Below are 22,535 nucleotides of genomic sequence, written 5' to 3'. Positions count from 1 at the left end.
ATGTAAACATACGGGAGGCCGTTGGTTTCTTTGTAATACCAGTTTTGAGTTGGGTTCAATGTTTTTATCTTTTTCACAAGTGCGTTGAACAAAACATATTCAACCTACGAGTGAAATATAACTGTTAGGCCGTTGGTTTCTTTGTAATACCAGTTTTGAGTTGGGTTCAATGTTTTTATCTTTTTCACAAGTGCGTTGAACAAAACATATTCAACCTACGAGTGAAATATAACTGTTAGGCCGTTGGTTTCTTTGTAATACCAGTTTTGAGTTGGGTTCAATGTTTTTATCTTTTTCACAAGTGCGTTGAACAAAACATATTCAACCTACGAGTGAAATATAACTGTTATGCCGTTGGTTTCTTTGTAATACCAGTTTTGAGTTGGGTTCAATGTTTTTATCTTTTTCACAAGTGCGTTGAACAAAACATATTCAACCTACGAGTGAAATATAACTGTTATTCCTGAAGAAACCAAGAATAATCTATTATTACAAAATGTTGAGCTATTGTGACGTCACATTGAGCAATGATGTAAAATTATTTTCCGTCGGATGCTACACATATTTAACTAGTATGGCAGGATTGAAAATATCGGTATATTGGTTTATTTTAATGATGAATAGATGAAATGATATAATGATTAAGGCAAAGTTTTGAGCAATTAATACCCCACCAAATGCACAAAAATATGAGTGGTTCTGTAATTGAAATAACCTGCGTCTGTGAACGAATAGGTAAAATCTACACACAGAAAAATCGGGGAGCATATAGTTGCCGCTTTGCCGCCCATAAGATAACACAGTGAAATTTAAGGGGTAAGGTTCGTGTACGACGGCAAGACAGTGTGTCACATACCCTTATTGAGTCTGTATGACAATATCACATGGAGGTCAAATGTAAAAATTTGTCCGGGCCATAACTTTCTGAATGGCTGAATAGAAGTCATGGAAATCATGATCAGTCGAGTGGAAAGTTTGTGTGTCACGATCGCGAGTCCTTATAATTATTGGGTCTGTATTTCCAAGGTAAGGTCACTCTGAGGTCAACTGTCAAATTCATTGTCCGGGCCATAACTTCTTACTCGCTAAAAATAATTCAATAGAATTTAGGGATTTTTGTAGGATGGAAAGGCAGTGTGTCGACTACCACTTTAGGGTCTATGGGCCAAAGATCAATATCACCCTAAGGTCAAAGGTCAAATGTATTGTCCGGGCCCTGACTTAAAAGAATATAGAAAAGGAAAAAATGTTGCATTTATGCTTAGCGTACGTGATTATCAAGGGGCAGGGACGGGTATTCTAACGGACGAAACTTGAATGTAGTAATATGTTACTCTCATGGTCATTTTTCGAGTTTTATTCAAATTTTGCTGTTGGTAATCATGTACGCTTTAGCATAAATGCAACATTTTCAGTTTTCTGTCATTAGATATGGTCGGAGTGGGGATGGGTGGAATATCATAATATTTTTACATTCCCATTGCATGCTAACCGTATTTAAAGCTACGACAGTCACATTGCATTCATAGCACTATGAATGCAACGGGATTTGGCTTTCAGTACTAGTGCTTGTGAATGGAGGATTTCTTTTTATCGAATGTGATGATTTTGTAAGGATGGAAACTTTTTTGTCATGCTATGACGGTTTGAAACTCAAAGGCTCACCACACTTCCAAAAAAAAAAAGCAAATTTGATTGTGTCCACCAGAGACGTAAATGGCTCTATACGTATCTGTGTCCACTGAGTTTTTCTTAATCACCATTGATTGGGCTAAGCTTACAACACACAATAATTATTTAGAAACTTGAAAGGGACAAAATGTTAAAGAAACACGCAATGCTCGCATCAGGAAAATGCTATTTAGAGTTTTGAAATAATAACTTCATTGTACAGTTACATTATCTAGTTAAAAGTAAGATATATAATCAAAGAAAGACATTCAAATCGAATGCGCTTTTTCCCTGCGAAGAGTGACCTCCCTTGGATTTACGTCACTCGATAATGGCTGAAGCAAGATGAAGTAGGTGTGTACGGAAGTGAAAAAATCAGGTTTATGACACATGTTAAGTTATTTTAATTGTTTTGTGAGGTATAGCCTATCTGTCGGATTTAATCACACATATTAAGTCGTTTGAATGTATTCAAGTTTGCCGGTCATAATGTTAGCAGCGTTGTGTGATGTCTATCAGAACGGATAAAAATGTAAAGGCAACAGACGAAATGTTCTCAAATATTGTCTATCATATAGATAGTATTTGATTCGACCGCATGCATGGGAATTGTGAACTACTATTTAAGTTATTATAACATATATACTGTATATTAATGATATATCTCACCATCGCAGTGTTAAACGAAGCGACTATTATACACACGTGACGGTGACATTTAATTTCAATGACAGTTCCCAAAATAGCTATGTTTACATAGATTTCTGGTATCACCTGATCCTGATCTGCTATTTATAACTGATTTGGTGATTCAGGTAATTCTAAGAGACAGGAACTGGAAAGGTAACGTTGTTTGTTTTATCATTTGTTGGATTTCTCGTTTAAATCTGACATAAAAATTATAGATATATAATGCTCATTATAAATATAAATTTTCAACTATCAACTTGTAAGTTGATAAATTGAAAATTTATATTTATAATGAGCAAGTGACATGGTTAAAAGTGACAAGACTACCAACTAGAGCAATGGAGGCAGTTATCGACAGTCTAAGCGTCAAACTTGTTTTTCCAGTTTACCGTTTTGCGTAAGTTATTTTATGATGGCATTTCGAAGAAGTCGGGAAACGTACTCTATTTCATCATCTGCAATAAGCGTACATGTGACGAATCGCGGGAGAAATCATTGTTTTGGTGGCATTAATGACAGGGGCAGTTATCTACAGGTGGAGGTAGTTATCGACAGCTAAATTAAAATGTTAATTATTTCTATTATTAATCTCTCATAATACATTCATTTGTTCTGACGACTGTGTCCAATTGCTTAAAAAAGGTATAAACATGTCAAGTGATATGTCAAGTCATAAATGTAAACAAACACGCTCCCTTTTCTGCACGCATGCGCAAACAGTCACCGTCAAAGCATTTTGATCAAACACATTTTCTGGTTCCCTTTCAATATGGTGTCCCACCCCAATTTCATATTATTTTGATCCCCAGTGATGCATTCCAACAGCCCAAAAATTTTGAATTATGATGCATTTTATCCTACAATGATAGAGATCAGAAATTTAATTCAAGAAAACATAATTGAATCTTCTTAAAATAATCATTGTGGAAATGTTTTTAGGTTCTTAAGTTCACAAGATAATTAGTTATATACCTCCTGCCTAACAGAACAATTTTCATCAACATTTGATCTATGTAATTGATTACTTTTCGATATATATTATATTCTGTCTTTCTATGACTGCAGTGTCTTCAAATATTGATATTTTTCATAATTTGTAATTGCAGTTTATATTGAGCATATTTACAAGACTTATCTATATGGATTTTATTGAGAAATTTGGATTTTTTAGTATTTTAGTTTAGCAACACTATTGTTGTCGGGTACATGGTCTCACCTTTCACAATTCACGATATATATATATTGAAATCATACAGGCAACTTTGAAGCACAAGTCATTCATAAAAATATGCTTTTAATGGATAAAACAAAAATTAATTGGTATTTTTTCACATACTGACGATAACTACCTCCGATCCTCAAATTGCGGCAGTTATCGACAACCCTATTTCCGACCTTAACAATACCCCGGATGTAGATAATACGCTGACAAACGTTGCAGACGCTTCATGAGTGAAGTTGGATTACACCATTATGTGACAAATATTTCAGATAAAAATGTTATCAAAATTCGAAATGCCAAACATGTCTTATCGGAGCCCGTAAGGGTGGTCTAAAAACAGGATCGATGCTTCTCTTTGGAAAAAAAAAGTCCAGAAAATTTGTTTAACCGGTGTTGTCATGAATGGAACGGTTCCGAGGGATTCCGAAAAGTTAAGTGTACCTATCAAAAACACCGAGTGTCTGAAAAACGGTTTGTAATCGATCCAAAACGAGATGAATAGAACCGGGGGTCGATAATACCCCCCTGTCGATAACACCCTCCGTTGCTCTAGCAGTTTTGGCAATTGTTAAATATTATCATATTTGTATACTAACTTTTTGTGAAGTTATACTTTAATACATCTATATGGTTTCTTTTGATAATTGTTTAAATTTTACAAGTCTAACTGTAAGTATATATTTATATTAAACATTAAATGTTGGCTACTGTACGTATTCCATACACTGTTATAGTTGCCATGGCAATTGCAAGCACACAAGCAGTTCAACAACAAGCAACACTTCAGTTAATGAATTTATGCTTTCGTCATAATATGACATTTGACATGTTTTTATATTTGTACAGGGATGTGGCACAGATCCCCTCCCTAATATCTGCAAATCTGCAGTACTATATAACATATTTGTAGTAATATATGCCATCCACGATACTCCAGGGGTTACGCTCACTTTCGCTCTCTGCACCCCTGGAATATTATATGTCGTGGCAAAATCAAAGGCTCAGTGTGCGCCACCTTGTGGATGAAACGTGAAGCCCAGTTTGATCCTTTTATGTACATCAACAGATCATCGCAGTCGCCTAACAGTAAAATTGACTCGCTTTGGTGTTGCTCCTCTGTAATCTTCAAAAGCAGGCATCAGCTTAGCGATTGGTCAGATTTTTTTTACCTGAAACCATGCAATCAAATAGCTAGCCGCATGCCTTCAATTTTGCTATGACATATTCCATGGGTGCAGAGAGCGAAAGTGAGCGTAACCCTTGGAATATCGAGGATGGTGCCATATATGCATGCCCATGTGCTTTATAGTATGTTACAGAGGTTTCCTCAAGTTTCCTCATAAAACTTATCATTGATACTGATATTTAAACAGATAAATGTAGGAATCTAAATGTCAGGACTGCCAATTATCAAATTAGTTTAAACATAATATTTGCTATATATATATAAAGCAATGATCAGTCCATAGATAAGATTACTACAATACACCTATCGTATGATCCAATCTTTCTAGGACATCTTTTATTTATCACGTTACAAACGTTTGGACCTGTCAGTTGTTCCTTTATGAAATAAGAATGGACAATGTGATTTGATGTTGCTTTCTGGCCAGCCTTAGCATATATTATCAAGGCGTGTATTAACATTTGTAGGTCCGTCGGGCTTTATTTCTCAAATATTGCAATTAGAAATACATAAACCATGGCCAGTTTGTCCGCATAAGCAAACAGGCCCCGGATTTGGCAATTGTATTGAAATTATATATAACAATGTATATGTGCTCAACACATGGGTGAACCTTATTTATCATTTTCTTTTTCGATTCACAGGCTATGAAAGCAGTATACTAAGGATATAAACTTACCAGCAACTGGAACCTTAATACTGGTGACATCAAACATTATATCATTGACATTTGTTGAAATAAGGAGAAGAAATTACAGCTGATTGTCTTTAAAATATGGCGTCATATGGAAGAGGGGAGTTTGATGGCGGCTTTTCATCATATCAGTCAGGAAATAGATCAAGTAAGTAAACATATCTTGTAAAGTGTCTTCACTGATAATGATATCATTATGACTAGCTTAACATCACATGACTATTTGGAGACAATTAAAATTTTGTAAATGAAAGAATCATACGTACGCTAATTAAAAAAAAAAGGAAAAACATGTAACTGGTATCATTATTCCTGTACAGGTTGAATTGTCTGAACTTGATAACAAATCATATACGATTTTTGTCTATTTTAAAAAACACTGTAAATGTCCATGACTGTAACTGATTGGCTCATTAAATAATACTAATTGTGCTAAGGAATGTCTTGTACAGATCCTGTCAAAGAATATAATTGTAAAACATTTATAGATAGTATCTATAAATATTTCACAACTAATCTTTGATAAGATGAATACATTGTATATTATATGAACTTTTCAAATTCCATTCCAGCAGCCGGTGGTAGCAGCGAGTTTAACAGATTAGTAAATAGTATCAGTGGAAACATACAGAAAATCTCACAACATGGTAATTATACAGCTAATATATATACCGTAATGTTACTATAAATATGGTATAAGTGTAATGTTGATGTAAAGAAAATCTCACAACATGGAAATTATACAGCTAATATATATATATCGTAATGTTACTATAAATATGATGTAGGTGTAATGTTGATGTAGAGAAAATCTCACAACATGGTAATTATATATATAATTATACAGCTAATATATATACCGTAATGTTACTATAAATATGATATAAGTGTAATGTTGATGTAAAGAAAATCTCACTACATTGTAATTATACAGCTAATATATATATTGTATAATGTTACTATAAATATGATGTAGGTGTAATGTTGATGTAGAGAAAATCTCACAACATGGTAATTATACAGCTAATATATATACCGTAATGTTACTATAAATATGATGTAGGTGTAATATTGATGTAGAGAAAATCTCACAACATGGTAATTATACAGCTAATATATATATATCGTATAATGTTACTATAAATATGATGTAAGTGTAATGTTGATGTAGAGAAAATCTCACAACATGGTAATTATACAGCTAATATATATATATCGTATAATTTTACTATAAATATGATGTAAGTGTAATGTTGATGTAGAGAGAATCTCACAACATGGTAATTATACAGCTAATATATATACCGTAATGTTACTATAAATATGGTATAAGTGTAATGTTGATGTAAAGAAAATCTCACAACATGGTAATTGTACAGCTAATGTATATACCGTAATGTTACTATAAATATGGTATAAGTGTAATGTTGATGTAAAGAAAATCTCACTACATTGTAATTATACAGCTAATGTATATATTGTATAATGTTACTATAAATATGATTTAAGTGTAATGTTGATGTAGAGGTGATGAAACCTGTCTAAACTAGATAGGACTTGGACCAAAATATCTAGCCAGTTTATGCAGAGTCACGTGAAGGCTTGAATTGAGTTGGCGTTAACCCTTTCACCCCTATGTAACTCTAATAATTATATAACCTCTACCATAAATTGATCTGGATGAGTCCATTATGGTCTACAGTGTTGAAAGAATTAATACAAATGAATTCCTCATGCAAACATAAATATTCAACACAAAATACTGTTAATTTGTACACTAATCAATTTTGTATTGACTATAAATGCCAACTAAAACTGTTCAATGGATCTTTGCATATACTATAATTATTGTGATTGTTTTGTGGAGATGAGAGAAAGTGTCTACACATAAAAATAGTTATGAATCTGTGAATCAATTCAAATGTTTCAAACAATATTCAGTTAAGGCTGTTTACTCAAAGAACAAGACATTGCTAATATTATTAACATTTTAAAAAATAAACCAGAAATGACATCATGTCTCTGCCAAAATCATTTTTCTGTTTCTAGTAGTTTCTTTTGTACTAACACTTCTGGTAATATTTACATGTAGAACAATAGCTATATCTTTAATGATAATACTTTGAAGAGGACCTCTTCACCAATGGCAAATTTAAGGGTTTTTGTAACCTAAGTTTTCCAACAGCCGGTTCCTTTATGAATTGGGAAAACATAGCATCATTTGTATTGAAATTTTCCTCAGTTTTTGGTTATTTTGGGAAAATAGGGCACTTTTTAGTAAGGGGAAACAGGCTGTAATCAGCAGTAAAACTGAGCAAAAAAATCACCAAAAAATAAACATATTCTGCCATAAGTATTATAGTAACCATTGTTCACAGTTTCTAATGTTTACAGCGGTAACAAGAATTGTAATCATAGATAGTTAAATACAAAATGTTCTATTTATCTTTTAAACAGTGGCACAAATGCAAAGATCTGTCAACCAGATCGGAACCAGTCAAGACAATGAACAGCTTCGAGAGCAAATGTAAGTAACCAATTTAAAAACTTGTTACCTGTGGAAAACAAGTTTTCAGAAAGACGTTAAACAGATGTATGTCCTTGTTTGAAGCTCATTAAATTTGAGTACCTGAAACTACCATAGTATGTTGTATGCAAGCTGGTATATATAGGAAATGGTTTCTATTTTGTGCTGTACTCGTAGATACTATGGGTGTCAAATCTGAAACTTTACCCACTGCATCTATCTCTAATATTCTGCAAAAAATAGCAAATTGTCAAGAGTATTATTCTGTAAATTGGATTGTATATATTACTTGGCCCCTGTACTGATGAAAGTTTGATAATAAAGGCCTATTCAGTCTTTCTATAATTAATTTTGGAAAATTTAAAGAAGAAGGGCCGGGGTATCTTGTGGAGTTTTACTACTTGTCTTGACTGAAAATAGTCCCGCTGCTTATACATGTTAAAGTAGTCCAGGTGCTTAAATGAGAAATTGCCTGCCCTAAATATTTCCTTTGTAATCAAATGCAAAGGCAATTCTTTGGATTTTGACCAAAATTAATCAGTTGGGTGTATATTTCTCTCCACCAGTTCCTTCAAGGTCTTGGTGACAGTGAACTAAAAACTTTATAAGTACCCTAACTCTCGGTAGCCAGTTTTCTTGGTACAATGTATAGGGATATCACAAGATAGAATTCAGGTGACATTGGTTTATCCTTCAAATTGATGATAGTAACATATATTTAAAAATATATTGCTACTAATTATAAAATAAACTGTTGATGTTTTTCTCAGGCACCAGGCACAGGCCTACACCAACCAGCTGGCTAAAGATACAAATCATGATCTCAAGGAACTGGCCCATCTTCCCATGCCAGCATCAGAACAGGTACATTTTCAAACTTTGTATTGATTTTTGTACACTTCCAGTGTATGTGTAACAGGAGAAAGAGAAATGAAACGACTAGACTGGGGTTCGAAACCCGGGACTCACTGAACTTTAGACGGACACTCTAACCAATTGAGCTGCCTGGTCGACAATCGACCCAGTCCAGTTCGGCTAAATACGTAAGAATCTAATATGAACAAATCTGTTTTCCCCTAATAGGGGCAAGACATGTACATGTAGTGTCCAATACCTAATTCAGTTGTGCCATCTCTAGTGTCCATTATTAGCTCACCTGGTCCGAAGGACCAAGGTGAGCTTATGCCATACCGTGGGGTCCGTCGTCCGTCCGTCCGTACGTCAACAATTTCTTTAAACGCCTTCTTCTTCTTAACCACTGGTTGGAATTAAACTAAATTTGACTGGAAGCATCCCTAGGTGGTGGGGATTAAAAATTGTACAAATGGTGGGGCTGACCCCCCAGGGGGCTGAGGGGCGGGGCCAAAAGGGGGCAATTTGGTTATATTGCTATAAAACTTCTTCTGCAGAACTATGCCATGGATATTGATCATATTTGGTCGGAAGTATTCATGGGAGGCAGGGATTCAAAATTGTACAAATGGTGGGGCTGACCCCCCGGGCTAAAGGGTGGGGCCAGAAATAGTTTATTGCTTGGAAATGGTTGAGATCCCCACCATATAGCCATATATACAATTGCTGAGTATAAAGAGAAGAATGCACATTTGCTTCCAGTATGTCCCTAGGGTCTGGCCCCACCCTTGGAGACATAACCCCTGGGTCATAACTTTGAAATGGTTAATATCCCCACCCCAAAACTGTATATACAGTTGTTGGGCATAAAGAGACGAATGCAGTCATGATATTAGAATTGATCCCAGGGTCTGCCCCACCCTTGCAGACTTGGCCCCTGGGTCATAACTTTGAAACGGTTGAGATCCCCACCCCAAAACTATATATACAAATGCTTGGCAAAAAGAGACAAATGCAGTCACGATATTAGAATCGATCCTGGGGTCTGGACACAACTCTAGGGACCTAGTTTCTGAGTCAAAGCTTGGAAACAGTTGAGATCCCCACCCCATAACCATACATAAAATTGCTGGGCATGAAAAATCTAATATAGCTATGCTACAAGGATTGGCCTTGGGGTCTGGCATATTCCCTTGTTACATTTCAGATGTGCCAGCTATATATATGGGCTATATGGAGAAAAGCATGGTTTTCAGTGTAATCAATGTGCTCTAAAAGTGCCTGTGATTTGAAATGTTCCTGTTCTTGTGTGTTTGTGTGTAAACAATACTCAGCTTTTCTCTCTTTTAGTTGTGCTGTATTATAATAATGAGATATCTTTTATCTCTAACACATACATGTAACAGAACACTTGTTGTTTTATTTTATAGAGCAAATGGAGAATGCAGAAAGACAGACTTACAGACGAATTCAGTAATGTTCTGAAAAACTTCCAAACTGTTCAACGATCTGCTGCAGAGAAGGAAAAAGCTAGTGTAGCAAGAGCCAGGGCTCACTCCAGTTCTACCGGACATGTGAGTAGAGAGTGTTAGTTAGGTAGTGGGTGGTATATATGTAGTCAGTGTGAGGGCTCATTCCAGCTCTACCGGACATGTGAGTAGAGAGTGTTAGCTAGGTAGTGGGTGGGATATATGTAGTCAGAGTGAGGGCGCATTCCAGTTCTACCGGACATGTGAGTAGAGAGGGTTAGTTAGGTAGTGGGTGGTATATTTGTAGCCAGAGTGAGGGCTCATTCCAGTTCTACCCACCCCATAACCATACATAAAATTGCTGGGCATGAAAAATCTAATATAGCTATGCTACAAGGATTGGCCTTGGGGTCTGGCATATTCCCTTGTTACATTTCAGATGTGCCAGCTATATATATGGGCTATATGGAGAAAAGCATGGTTTTCAGTGTAATCAATGTGCTCTAAAAGGGCCTGTGATTTGAAATGTTCCTGTTCTTGTGTGTTTGTGTGTAAACAATACTCAGCTTTTCTCTCTTTTAGTTGTGCTGTATTATAATAATGAGATATCTTTTATCTCTAACACATACATGTAACAGAACACTTGTTGTTTTATTTTATAGAGCAAATGGAGAATGCAGAAAGACAGACTTACAGACGAATTCAGTAATGTTCTGAAAAACTTCCAAACTGTTCAACGATCTGCTGCAGAGAAGGAAAAAGCTAGTGTAGCAAGAGCCAGGGCTCCCTCCAGTTCTACCGGACATGTGAGTAGATAGTGTTAGTTAGGTAGTGGGTGGGATATATGTAGTCAGAGTGAGGGTTCATTCCAGTTCTAACAGACATGTGAGTAGATAGTGTTAGTTAGGTAGTGGGTGGTATATATGTAGCCAGAGTGAGGGCTCATTCCAGTTCTACCAGACATGTGAGTAGATAGTGTTAGTTAGGTAGTGGGTGGTATATATATAGTCAGAGTGAGGGCTCATTCCAGTTGCACCGGACATATGAGTAGAGAGTGTTAGTTAGGTAGTGGGAGGTATATATGTAGTCAGAGTGAGGGCTAATTCCAGCTCTACCGGACATGTGAGTAGAGCGTGTTAGCTAGGTAGTGGGTGGTATATATGTAGTCACATGTGAGTAGAGAGTGTTAGCTAGGTAGGGGGTGGTATATATGTAGTCAGAGTGAGGGTTCATTCCAGGTCTACCAGACATGTGAGTAGATAGTGTTAGTTAGGGAGTGGGTGGTATATATGTAGTCAGAGTGGGGGCTCATTCCAGTTCTACCGGACATGTGAGTAAAGAGTGTTAGTTAGGTAGTGGGTGGTATGTATGTAGTCAGTGTGAGGGCTCATTCCAGCTCTACCCGACATGTGAGTAGAGAGTGTTAGCTAGGTAGTGGTGGTATATATGTAGTCAGAGTGAGGACTCATTCCAGTTCTACCGGACATGTGAGGAGAGAGTGTTAGCTAGGTAGTGGGTGGGATATATGTAGTCAGTGTGAGGGCTCATTCCAGCTCTACCCGACATGTGAGTAGAGAGTGTTAGCTAGGTAGTGGTGGTATATATGTAGTCAGAGTGAGGACTCATTCCAGTTCTACCGGACATGTGAGTAAAGAGTGTTAGTTAGGTAGTGGGTGGTATGTATGTAGTCAGTGTGAGGGCTCATTCCAGTTCTACCGGATATGTGAGTAGAGAGTGTTAGCTAGGTAGATTTTAGGTAGTGGGTGGTATATATGTAGTCAGAATGAGGGTTCATTCCAGTTCTACCAGACGTGTGAGTAGATAGTGTTAGTTAGGTAGTGGGTGGGATATATGTAGTCAGAGTGAGGGCTCATTTCAGTTCTACCGGACATGTGAGTAGAGAGGGTTAGTTAGGTAGTGGGTGGTATATATGGAGTCAGAGTGAGGGCTCATTCCAGTTCTACCAGACATGTGAGTAGGTAGTGTTAGTTAGGTAGTGGGTGGTATATAGGTAGCCAGAGTGAGGGCTCATTCCAGTTCTACCCACCCCATAACCATACATAAAATTGCTGGGCATGAAAAATCTAATATAGCTATGCTACAAGGATTGGCCTTGGGGTCTGGCATATTCCCCTGTTACATTTCAGATGTGCCAGCTATATATATGGGCTATATGGAGAAAAGCATGGTTTTCAGTGTAATCAATGTGCTCTAAAAGGGCCTGTGATTTGAAATGTTCCTGTTCTTGTGTGTTTGTGTGTAAACAATACTCAGCTTTTCTCTCTTTTAGTTGTGCTGTATTATAATAATGAGATATCTTTTATCTCTAACACATACATGTAACAGAACACTTGTTGTTTTATTTTATAGAGCAAATGGAGAATGCAGAAAGACAGACTTACAGACGAATTCAGTAATGTTCTGAAAAACTTCCAAACTGTTCAACGATCTGCTGCAGAGAAGGAAAAAGCTAGTGTAGCAAGAGCCAGGGCTCACTCCAGTTCTACCGGACATGTGAGTAGATAGTGTTAGTTAGGTAGTGGGTGGGATATATGTAGCCAGAGTGAGGGCTCATTCCAGTTCTACCAGACATGTGAGTAGGTAGTGTTAGTTAGGTAGTGGGTGGTATATATGTAGGCAGAGTGAGGGCTCATTCCAGTTCTACCAGACATGTGAGTAGAGAGTGTTAGTTAGGAAGTGGGCGGTATATATATAGTCAGAGTGAGGGCTCATTCCAGTTCTACCAGACATGTGAGTAGAAAGTGTTAGTTAGGTAGTGGGTGGTATATATGTAGTCAGAGTGAGGGTTCATTCCAGTTCTACCAGACATGTGAGTAGATAGTGTTAGTTAGGTAGTGGGTGGTATATATGTAGTCAGAGTGAGGGCTCATTCCAGTTCTACCGGACATGTGAGTAGAGAGTGTTAGTTAGGTAGTGGGTGGTATATATGTAGTCAGAGTGAGGGCTCATTCCAGTTCTACCGGACATGTGAGTAGAGAGTGTTAGTTAGGTAGTGGGTGGTATATATGTAGTCAGAGTGAGGGCTCATTCCAGTTCTACCGGACATGTGAGTAGAGAGTGTTAGTTAGGTAGTGGGTGGTATATATGTAGCCAGAGTGAGGGCTCATTCCAGTTCTACCGGACATGTGAGTAGAGAGTGTTAGTTAGATAGTGGGTGGTATATATGTAGTCAGAGCCAGGGCTCATTCCAGTTCTACCGGACATGTGAGTAGAGAGTGTTAGTTAGGTAGTCGGTGGTATATATGTAGTCAGAGTCAGGGCTCATTCCAGTTCAACCGGACATGTGAGTAGAGAGTGTTAGTTAGGTAGTGGGTGGTATATATGTAGTCAGAGCCAGGGCTCATTCCAGTTCAACCGGACATGTGAGTAGAGAGTGTTAGTTAGGTAGTGGGTGGTATACATGTAGTCAGAGTGAGAGCTCATTCCAGTTGTACCGGACATGTGAGAAGAGAGTGTTAGTTAGGCAGTGGGTGGTATATATATAGTCAGAGTGAGGGCACAATCCAGTTCTACCGGACATTTTAGTAGAGAGTGTTAGGTAGGTAGTGGGTGGTACATATGTAGTCAGAGTCAGGGCTCATTCCAGTTATTCCGGACATGTGAGTATAGAGTGTTAGTTAGGGAGTGGGTGGTATATATATAGTCAGAGGGAGGGCTCATTCCAGTTGCACCGGACATGTGTGTAGAGAGTGTTAGTTATGTAGTGGGTGGTATACATGTAGTCAGAGTGAGAGCTCATTCCAGTTGTACCGGACATGTGAGTATAGAGTGTTAGTTAGGCAGTGGGAGGTATATATATAGTCAGAGAGAGGGCTCATTCCAGTTGTACCGGACATGTGAGAAGAGAGTGTTAGTTATGTAGTGGGTGGTATACATGTAGTCAGAGTGAGTGCTCATTCCAGTTCTTCCGGACATGTGAGCAGAGAGTGTTAGTTAGGTAGTGGGTGGTATATATGTAGTCAGAGTGAGGGCTCATTCCAGTTGCACCGGACATGTGAGTAGAGAGTGTTAGTTAGGTAGTGGGTGGTATATATATAGTCAGAGGGAGGGCTCATTCCAGTTCTACCGGACATGTTAGTAGAGAGTGTTAGTTAGGTAGTGGGTGGTATATATGTAGTCAGAGTGAGGTTTCATTCCATAAATTATCATTTATATTATAATATTTTTTTTGGCAGGGCTTTAATGACTTCAGTGACATTAGACCAGAGGAACAACAGACAACCCCTGGGTATGTAAAGGGTCACTCAACCATACCTGCACATAAAACATATAAACAAAATTGTATCAAAGCTAAACTCAATCTATTAATGTAACTATTTGGAGTTTAAACAAGTTTTGTCTTATCCAGAATTTAAATTGTCAAAAAAAAATATCTTTGTACATAAGCAAATATTGAAAAATCCTATTACAAGAGGTTATGTAAATGTCCCCCAAACAGTTTGATTCCCTATAGCTAGTTACTCTCAATTTGTTTAACTAAATGCAATATATAAAGGCTTTTAACTGAGTTTTGGTTCATTAGATATTTATGAAACAAAATAATGCAGTTTTCAGATTAGTGAGGCTCTGCCAAGTTGAAATGAAAACTTCAAAAAGAGTGTACTAAATCTCATTTGAAATGAAAGCCAAATAAAGGTCCTTTTTATCATACATAACAAAGAATTTTTAGTCAATATAGAAAAAAAAATAGTACCTTTTTTTCTTTGCCCAACTTTAATGGTACATTGAAATTGAGAAAGAAATGTTGATTTCAAACATAAAAAAAAATGAGGATGAAAAATTGAGTCTGTCCATAGTAGGGAGACAACTATTAAAGTCTATGATGTCAATCTGAGGTCCCAACTTTGATGTCATCTCATTGTTAATCTGCTTGTCTTGTAACAATTGAAAAATCTCAATTACACAAGTTACATTCAGTAATTTACACAGTAAATATGATAACAAGCAAATATATGGAATTTTGGAATTGAAGAAGCAAATTGTTTAATATGTCCTAGTCAAAGGATGTTGTGGAAACATCTAGATTTATTTGTAAAGAACTTCATTAATGAATCTTATCAAAAAATCATCTTTCCATTTTGGTGCAAGCCAATGATATAAGGGAGGTAAATCCACATCGTGTGGGAAAAGTTCTCTCCCTTATCTCAATAAACATCAAAAAAGTTTTTTGCCATAGATGAAATAGGATTATAATATCTGTTTAATGTATTAATTAAATTTGTATTTATTAAAAGGGTACTATTTTGTGATATTAATACATGTTGTTGACATGTAATAGAAATTTTTTTTTAAACTGCATACAATGTTTGCAAAATATATATGATTGATCTAATTTACACTATATTGAAGTTATGTAGAGGTCAATTGATACAGAAGCTGTAGTGAAACATTGAATTCATGATTTTTCCAGATTTTCCCAGACACGTCAAATTTTACAAACAGAAGAAGATGTTGATCTGGAAATGTTGCAGGAACGTGAAGATTCCATTAAAAAATTAGAGGTAAAGTTCTGTTCTGTGACATTACCAGGCTTATCTGTATTGGGGTCAGTGTGCTTGGTGTATCTGTGACATTATCAGGCTTATCTGTATTGGGGTCAGTGTACTTGGTGTATCTATGACATTATCGGGCTTATCTGTATTGGGGTCAGTGTGCTTGGTGTATCTGTGACATTATCAGGCTTATCTGTATTGGGGTCAGTGTACTTGGTGTATCTGTGACATTATCAGGCTTATCTGTATCGGGGTCAGTGTGCTTGGTATATCTGTGACATTACCAGGCTTATCTGTATTGGGGTCAGTGTGCTTGGTATATCTGTGACATTACCAGGCTTATCTGTATCGGGGTCAGTGTGCTTGGTATATCTGACACATTACCAGGCTTATCTGAATCGGGGTCAGTGTGCTTGGTATATCTGTGACATTATCAGGCTTATCTGTATCGGGGTCAGTGTGCTTGGTATATCTGTAAATTTTTACTTAACCTCATACATGTACATAGACACTACAACATAAAAGGCGTGGGCTTCTTGTTATTGAAGAGAGACCAGAAGTCCCTCACCCCGTGTGGTATTGTTCTGTCCAATATTGTGTTTTGTATTGTGACTATACAATTACAAGACTAACAAGATTTCCTTTCATCCTTCTTCTTGAGGAATCTGGTGTCTTTTTGATACCAAGATCTGGTGTTGAATTAATGATGATATTTTATTTACCTAACACTTACAATTACCTTCTAGCTAAAAAACTGAACACACAAAAAAAGTTTGATACCACAAAATTGAAATACTGTATAATGTTATTTCCACAGTTTCAGTAAATTTGATATCAATCAAATTTATCCTTAAGTCGGTTTTCTTTCTCTTCCATCATTTCTGCAGTTGCACTTGTTATAATTATGCAGATCAACTCTTGAATTAAAATAGTGTTTCATCTGCCACTGGCAAGAACTCACTATCCCATTAATTCAGGAAAATCACAGGTTTATGTAATTAATACCAAACCCTGTTAGTGTAATAGACTGAATATAAAGTAAGGTACAGGTCTGAAAAAATTGCTTTTATCTGACTATTTGTTAATTTGGAGAAACTGGTTTTACACATATTTTAAACACTGGAAACCTACAATTTGAATATTTCATTTTCAGAGAGATATTGTAGACGTTAACCAGATTTTCAAAGATCTTGGTATGCTCGTACATGAACAAGGAGAAATGCTAGGTAAGATTGTCAGATAATGTCAAATATATTGAAAACAAAGATAACTTCTGCTACCAGTAGTTGACAGAAACTGTTGCTTTGGAGTAGATTCCATCATTGCGTATTACAGAGTTATCTTCTCCTGTGAGCAGGTATTGATTGTTACGTCATTGGTTTGTGTGGGAAAATTACGTCGTTTTCTCAAAATTTGATGGCGTTATTCTCACAAACCAATGACGTAACACTCAATACCTGCTAACAAGAGCAGATAACTCTGCAATACGCAAGGACAGAATATTCACACTGTGATATCTTTATTGGAATTGTCGGTAAACTATGGTTAACCACCAGATAATTGGAAATGTGTAGCTTTAAATGGTGTATTTAATTACCAGTACTATACTGACTATTTTCACTGCTATTCTATATGTATTTCATTACAGGTACTACCTGTATAGTTGTAAATTTTGCGGGGTTTAAATTTTTCGCGGTTTTGTGTGCAGAAGTTATTTGTAGGGGTTTAATTTTTCGTGAATCACAATTTCTGTAAGTCTATTTTGGAACACCTAGTAAAGAGTTCCAAGTGTTTGTTACTACTAACAAGGAGCAGGTATGCAGCTTAAACACGGTGTGTATATTTGATGTTTATAAAGCACAACAAGATGAAGAGTTCCGTGTGATGGCGACGATCTCAAAATATACAGGAAGGTTTTAATTTCACAAATTTTAACGCATTCATGAAATTCATGAAATTAAAACTCGTTAATATTAGCAACTGTACTGTGTACAGACTATTTTCACGGCTATTCTGTATCTTTGTTGTTGTGGCTTTCAGACAGTATAGAGGCTAATGTGGAGAGTGCCCAGATCAGGGTCGAGGAGGGAACACAACAGTTGTCAAAAGCCAGAGATTACCAGGTATGCTTTCTTCCTAGCCAAGTTCCCGTCCTTAATGTGCACGGTTTTGTGGTTTTTAGTGATGATTATGTTAAGTGTTTTGATGATTTTAATTTGTGATGAAAATCCTCTTATGGAAACCTTCCTTACATTTCTGAAAATATCTAAAGTGATTAGTTATAGAAGGTCTCCAGAATTAACTCCATGTATGTTGTGTGAGGCGCTTAGACAAGTCATGTGATATAACACACATATAAAGGATCCCTGACCCACTGCACTGCCATTTTTCCTATACATAGTAACCTCCCCTTAACTTCCGTTACAGCAATAGTATTGAAATTTAAAGTCAAGGGTTTGAATCCTAGTCTAGCCATACTTGCCGACCCTCCCAATTTAGGCGGGAGCCTCCCGATTTTTAACCCCCTCTCCCACCTCCAGACCGTATTTGTCAAAATTGGGAAATCTCCCGATTTTGGAAAACCCCTCATGTTATATATAGTCTAGCCCTGCTGATTTTTTTACACTTCAAACACTCTTGATTGTATATTATTTCGTCTTTATTATTTTCATAAATGTCTTGCAAGGTATGTTTTTCTTTACAGAAATGATTAAGCAAGGTCTTAGTCATGCTTAAAAATACAGTCTAATACTTTGTAACAGTTTTTGGCAGTGGTACGGGTTTTTGGCAGTGGCATGGGGATCCTTAAGTCAAACACATAGTGTACAATTACGCAGGTGTACTGCTCATTTCATAGATGAATTTTCTGTAAACTCTTTCCGTACCGTTGTCGTGTACAAACAACAACAACAATATGTGCTTCTTGGTCCCCATTGTCGAGTACAGACGTCTATGAACAAGGACATGAAACAATAACGACATTGGTTCACGTTACTGGTTTATTTCTTGCAGCAGTTACACCTTGCTTAAAAAATACATTGATAATCCACCATTTTGTTAAATAATCCGGTACAAAAAGAGTTAATCTAGTTTCTTCTAGAAGTTTCTTTTGATTTGTGATGAAGTTACATAAAAGTTCCTACTACCCCCAATTTTATTACCTGTGAAAACCCTCTCAAAATACACTGCTTATGTTGTTGAGTTTTCCTCCCCACATTTGCAACAATTGTTTGTGAAGACTGAATTATGATGTGTATTTTGTTGTTGTCAGTGTACATGTGTTAGCATGAATTTATGAAAAAATGTTCCGGGAGGATTTATCTATGTGTTGGTTTATAGTTTATTTTAGTTCATTTAGAGAGTCCCAGTGCTTCCATTATCTCCAATAATGAAGAGTTCCAAAATAGATGGATTGATTAAAATATCCTTTTTCATAAAGACATCTCTGCCACAGATATTTGATCCACATACTGTTTTATTATAAGGCATGAACTATTCGTTGCACCAGTGAGGATATTTCTTATGTTGATACTTTTTTTGCAAGATTACAGGGCATAATTTGGATTAATTCTATCTTTCTTGAAAGGCTTGCAACCATTACAGGCGCGTAACAACCTATGTAGCAAAAAAGCCCGGGCTTACACATCATTTTTGACAAAATAAAAAAAATATAAACGCAACATAGACTATATGATATAAAATATTAAAAAGCAATGACAGATGTTTTGTATCTGATATAAAGACCGCCAACTAAAATGCTTTGTTGCAATCAAAGTCTCTAACAAATGTAGAACTGAGGGTAGCATATTCATTCGGCATGGTAATCGCGCCAGTGAAACTCTAGTCTTGCTAATTATTGGTGTACCCAAACACTAACTCTAGTTTTCCCCGTGAAATAAAGTGTTTCTAAGTTTTTTTACCGCTTTAATACATATAAAGGGAACACTATGGTTGGTAGCCTGGCTTCAATCATTTGACATGGTAACCGTGTCAGTGCAACTCTAGCTATGCAAATTATTGGTATACACATAGTACTCACTAGCCGCCGCCCCCCCCGTGAAATAAACTGTTCCTATGATTTTTATCCCCTTTATTAATACAAAATACATATGGAATGGTCATAAACCATGGCTTTATATTTTACACATTGACCAGTATATCGGTTCATATGTACATAATGTTAAACTATTCCTAGTGCTAGTTTGTGATACTAGTCTCATATCCCTGCGCAACCGGAGTCACAGTCGCGAGGAGAAAAGTCACACTCTTACAACAACTATCCCAAAATCCACATGATTTTAGATTTTTCTTTTCCGTGGAATAATGTTACCAAACTCCATAATAGAATTGGCGAAGATGAGTACCAATCCCTACGTATCCAAAAAGAAGCAAAATATTTGTAAAATAATAGGGGAAAACAATATTTTCTTGCTTTAAAATGGCCATTAAAACTGACACCAGAACAAGGGAGAACGCGTCTCATGTGTTCTAGAAAACAAAATTCTCCTGGGGATACCTAAAGATATCCCCCAGGAAAACCCCCTCACATACCCTCCCCCTCCTCGCGCTGCGCGCTTCGGGGTGCTGCCTTCGGCAGCACACTTCATCATTGGGCTTACACATTGAAAACCCGTTTGCTACGCCCCTGCATTAATGATTTTCTTTGTATGTTTTTAGGCAAACTAACATAAGGAAAAAAAAGAAAAAAAAATATTTCTTAATAATTTGATCATAAGTTGTGGTAGGTTTGTATAGTAGAGAAGTGATGAGACTCCCTACCATAATTGATATTGTGTGTGATTTTAAGCTCACCTGGTCCGAAGGCTGTGGTGCGTTATCCGTCTGTCCATCATCCGTCCGGTGTCCGGCATCTAAAAAAAATCTTTAAACAAATTCTTCGGAATAACTAAGAGGCCTAGGATAATGATATTTGGCCAGTAACATGATTGGATGAAGGGCTACCAAGTTTGTTCAAATGAATGACCTTGACATATATTCTAGGTCACAGGGGTCAAATATCTTTAAAACCTTTAAACAACTTCTTCGGAATAACCAGAAGGCCTAGTATGATGCTATTTGGCCAGTAGCATGATGTGATGAAGGACTACCAAGTTTGTGGAAATGAATGACCTTCGCAAATATTCAAGGTCACAATGGACAATTTATGTTTAAATCTTTAAATGACTTGTTTTTTATAACCAAAAGGTCCAGGGTAATGATATTTTGCCAGAAGCATGCTGGGTTGGAAGACTATAACCTCTGTTCAACCTAAAGTCCTTTTTCGACATTCAAGGTCACAGGCGTCATATGTTTAAATATTTTAATAGGTTCTTATGAATCAAACACTGATATTCTGCCTGGCCGGTAGCTGTATTTTTGTCCACTTTTAAGATAACAAGTGTGAGATTAATACCAGATGAGCGATCCATGCCCACTGGGCCTCTTGTAGTTGTGTTTCTTAATGTTGTAAACTTTGATTTATTTGCATTATTGTGTTTTTATTTTCCATTCTTTTTCACTTGCTTTATTTTCAGGGAAAAGCAAGAAGAAAAAAGTGCATATGTGTAATAATTCTACTCGTAGTTCTAGCAGTAATAGGCATTATACTCGGTATCACTCTTTCAAATAAAAATTGAGGTAGGTATTTTTCTTTACATCGTAAATACAACTTACATCACAGTGATATCTTCCTTTACTATCTATTGAGACAGAAGTAGATATTGTAATCATGCCTATCTATTGAGACTGAAGTAGATATTGTGATCATGTCAATCTATTGAGACTGAAGTAGATATTGTGATCATGTCAATCTATTGAGACTGAAGTAGATATTGTGATCATGCCTATCTATTCAGACTGAAGTAGATATTGTGATCATGTCTATATATTGAGACTGAAGTAGATATTGTGATCATGTATATCTATTGAGACTGAAGTAGATATTGTGATTATGTCTATCTATTGATACTGAAGTAGATATTGTGATCATGTCTATCTATTGAGCCTGAAGTAGATATTGGGATCATGCCTATCTATTAAGACTGAAGTAGATATTGTGACCATGTCTATCTATTGAGACTGAAGTAGATATTGTGATCACGTCTATCTATTGAGACTGAAGTAGATATTGTGATCACGTCTATCTATTGAGACTGAAGTAGATATTGTGATCACGTCTATCTATTGAGACTGAAGTAGATATTGTGATCATGTATATCTATTGAGACTGAAGTAGATATTGTGATCATGCCTATCTATTCAGACTGAAGTAGATATTGTGATCATGTCTATTTATTTAGACTGAAGTAGATATTGTGATCATGTCTATCTATTGAGCCTGAAGTAGATATTGGGATCATGCCTATCTATTAAGACTGAAGTAGATATTGTGACCATGTCTATCTATTGAGACTGAAGTAGATATTGTGATTATGTCTATCTATTGAGACTGAAGTAGATATTGTGATTATGTCTATCTATTGATACTGAAGTAGATATTGTGATCATGTCTATCTATTTAGACTGAAGTAGATATTGTGATCATGTCTATTTATTTAGACTGAAGTAGATATTGTGATCATGTCTATGTATTGAGACTGAAGTAGATATTGTGATCATGTCTGTCTATTGAGACTGAAGTAGATATTGTGATCACGTCTATCTATTGAGACTGAAGTAGATATTGTGATTATGTCTATCTATTGATACTGA

General features: G+C 36.3%; 1 protein-coding gene across 6 annotated transcripts; it reads left to right on the top strand.

Moving 5' to 3' along the window:
• Positions 1-1,979: 1,979 nt before the first annotated feature.
• On the top strand, positions 1,980-21,461 carry LOC110445149 (syntaxin-7-like). Of its 6 annotated transcripts, none has more exons than XM_021489579.1 (11): positions 1,980-2,021; positions 5,414-5,611; positions 6,036-6,110; positions 7,921-7,990; positions 8,761-8,854; positions 10,273-10,416; positions 14,508-14,560; positions 15,743-15,833; positions 16,978-17,050; positions 17,865-17,947; positions 21,359-21,461. In XM_021489579.1, exons 2-11 carry the CDS (start codon positions 5,545-5,547, stop codon positions 21,458-21,460), a joined length of 852 nt encoding a protein of 283 aa, XP_021345254.1. In that variant the 5' UTR covers positions 1,980-2,021; positions 5,414-5,544; the 3' UTR covers position 21,461. The 6 variants fall into 6 exon arrangements, with proteins under 6 accessions (XP_021345254.1, XP_021345257.1, XP_021345252.1 ...); XM_021489582.1 differs by having other exon boundaries at positions 1,981-2,025; positions 6,039-6,110; XM_021489577.1 differs by having other exon boundaries at positions 1,981-2,025.
• The last annotated feature ends 1,074 nt before the right edge of the window (positions 21,462-22,535 follow it).

This window comes from Mizuhopecten yessoensis, unplaced genomic scaffold (assembly GCF_002113885.1).
Source record: "Mizuhopecten yessoensis strain PY_sf001 unplaced genomic scaffold, ASM211388v2 scaffold2091, whole genome shotgun sequence".
NCBI lineage: Eukaryota > Metazoa > Mollusca > Bivalvia > Pectinida > Pectinidae > Mizuhopecten > Mizuhopecten yessoensis.
The sequence above is the reverse complement of the archived record's forward strand: the minus strand, read 5'-3'. Positions and strand labels throughout refer to the sequence as shown.

Coding starts and splice junctions, on each gene's coding strand:
- LOC110445149 (XM_021489579.1), top strand. CDS start 5,545: ATGGCGTCATATGGAAGAGGGGAGTTTGATGGCGGCTTTTCATCATAT. Junction 7,991..8,760: donor GAACAGCTTCGAGAGCAAAT/GTAAGTAACCAA, acceptor TGTTTTTCTCAG/GCACCAGGCACAGGCCTACA. Junction 8,855..10,272: donor CCATGCCAGCATCAGAACAG/GTACATTTTCAA, acceptor TTTATTTTATAG/AGCAAATGGAGAATGCAGAA.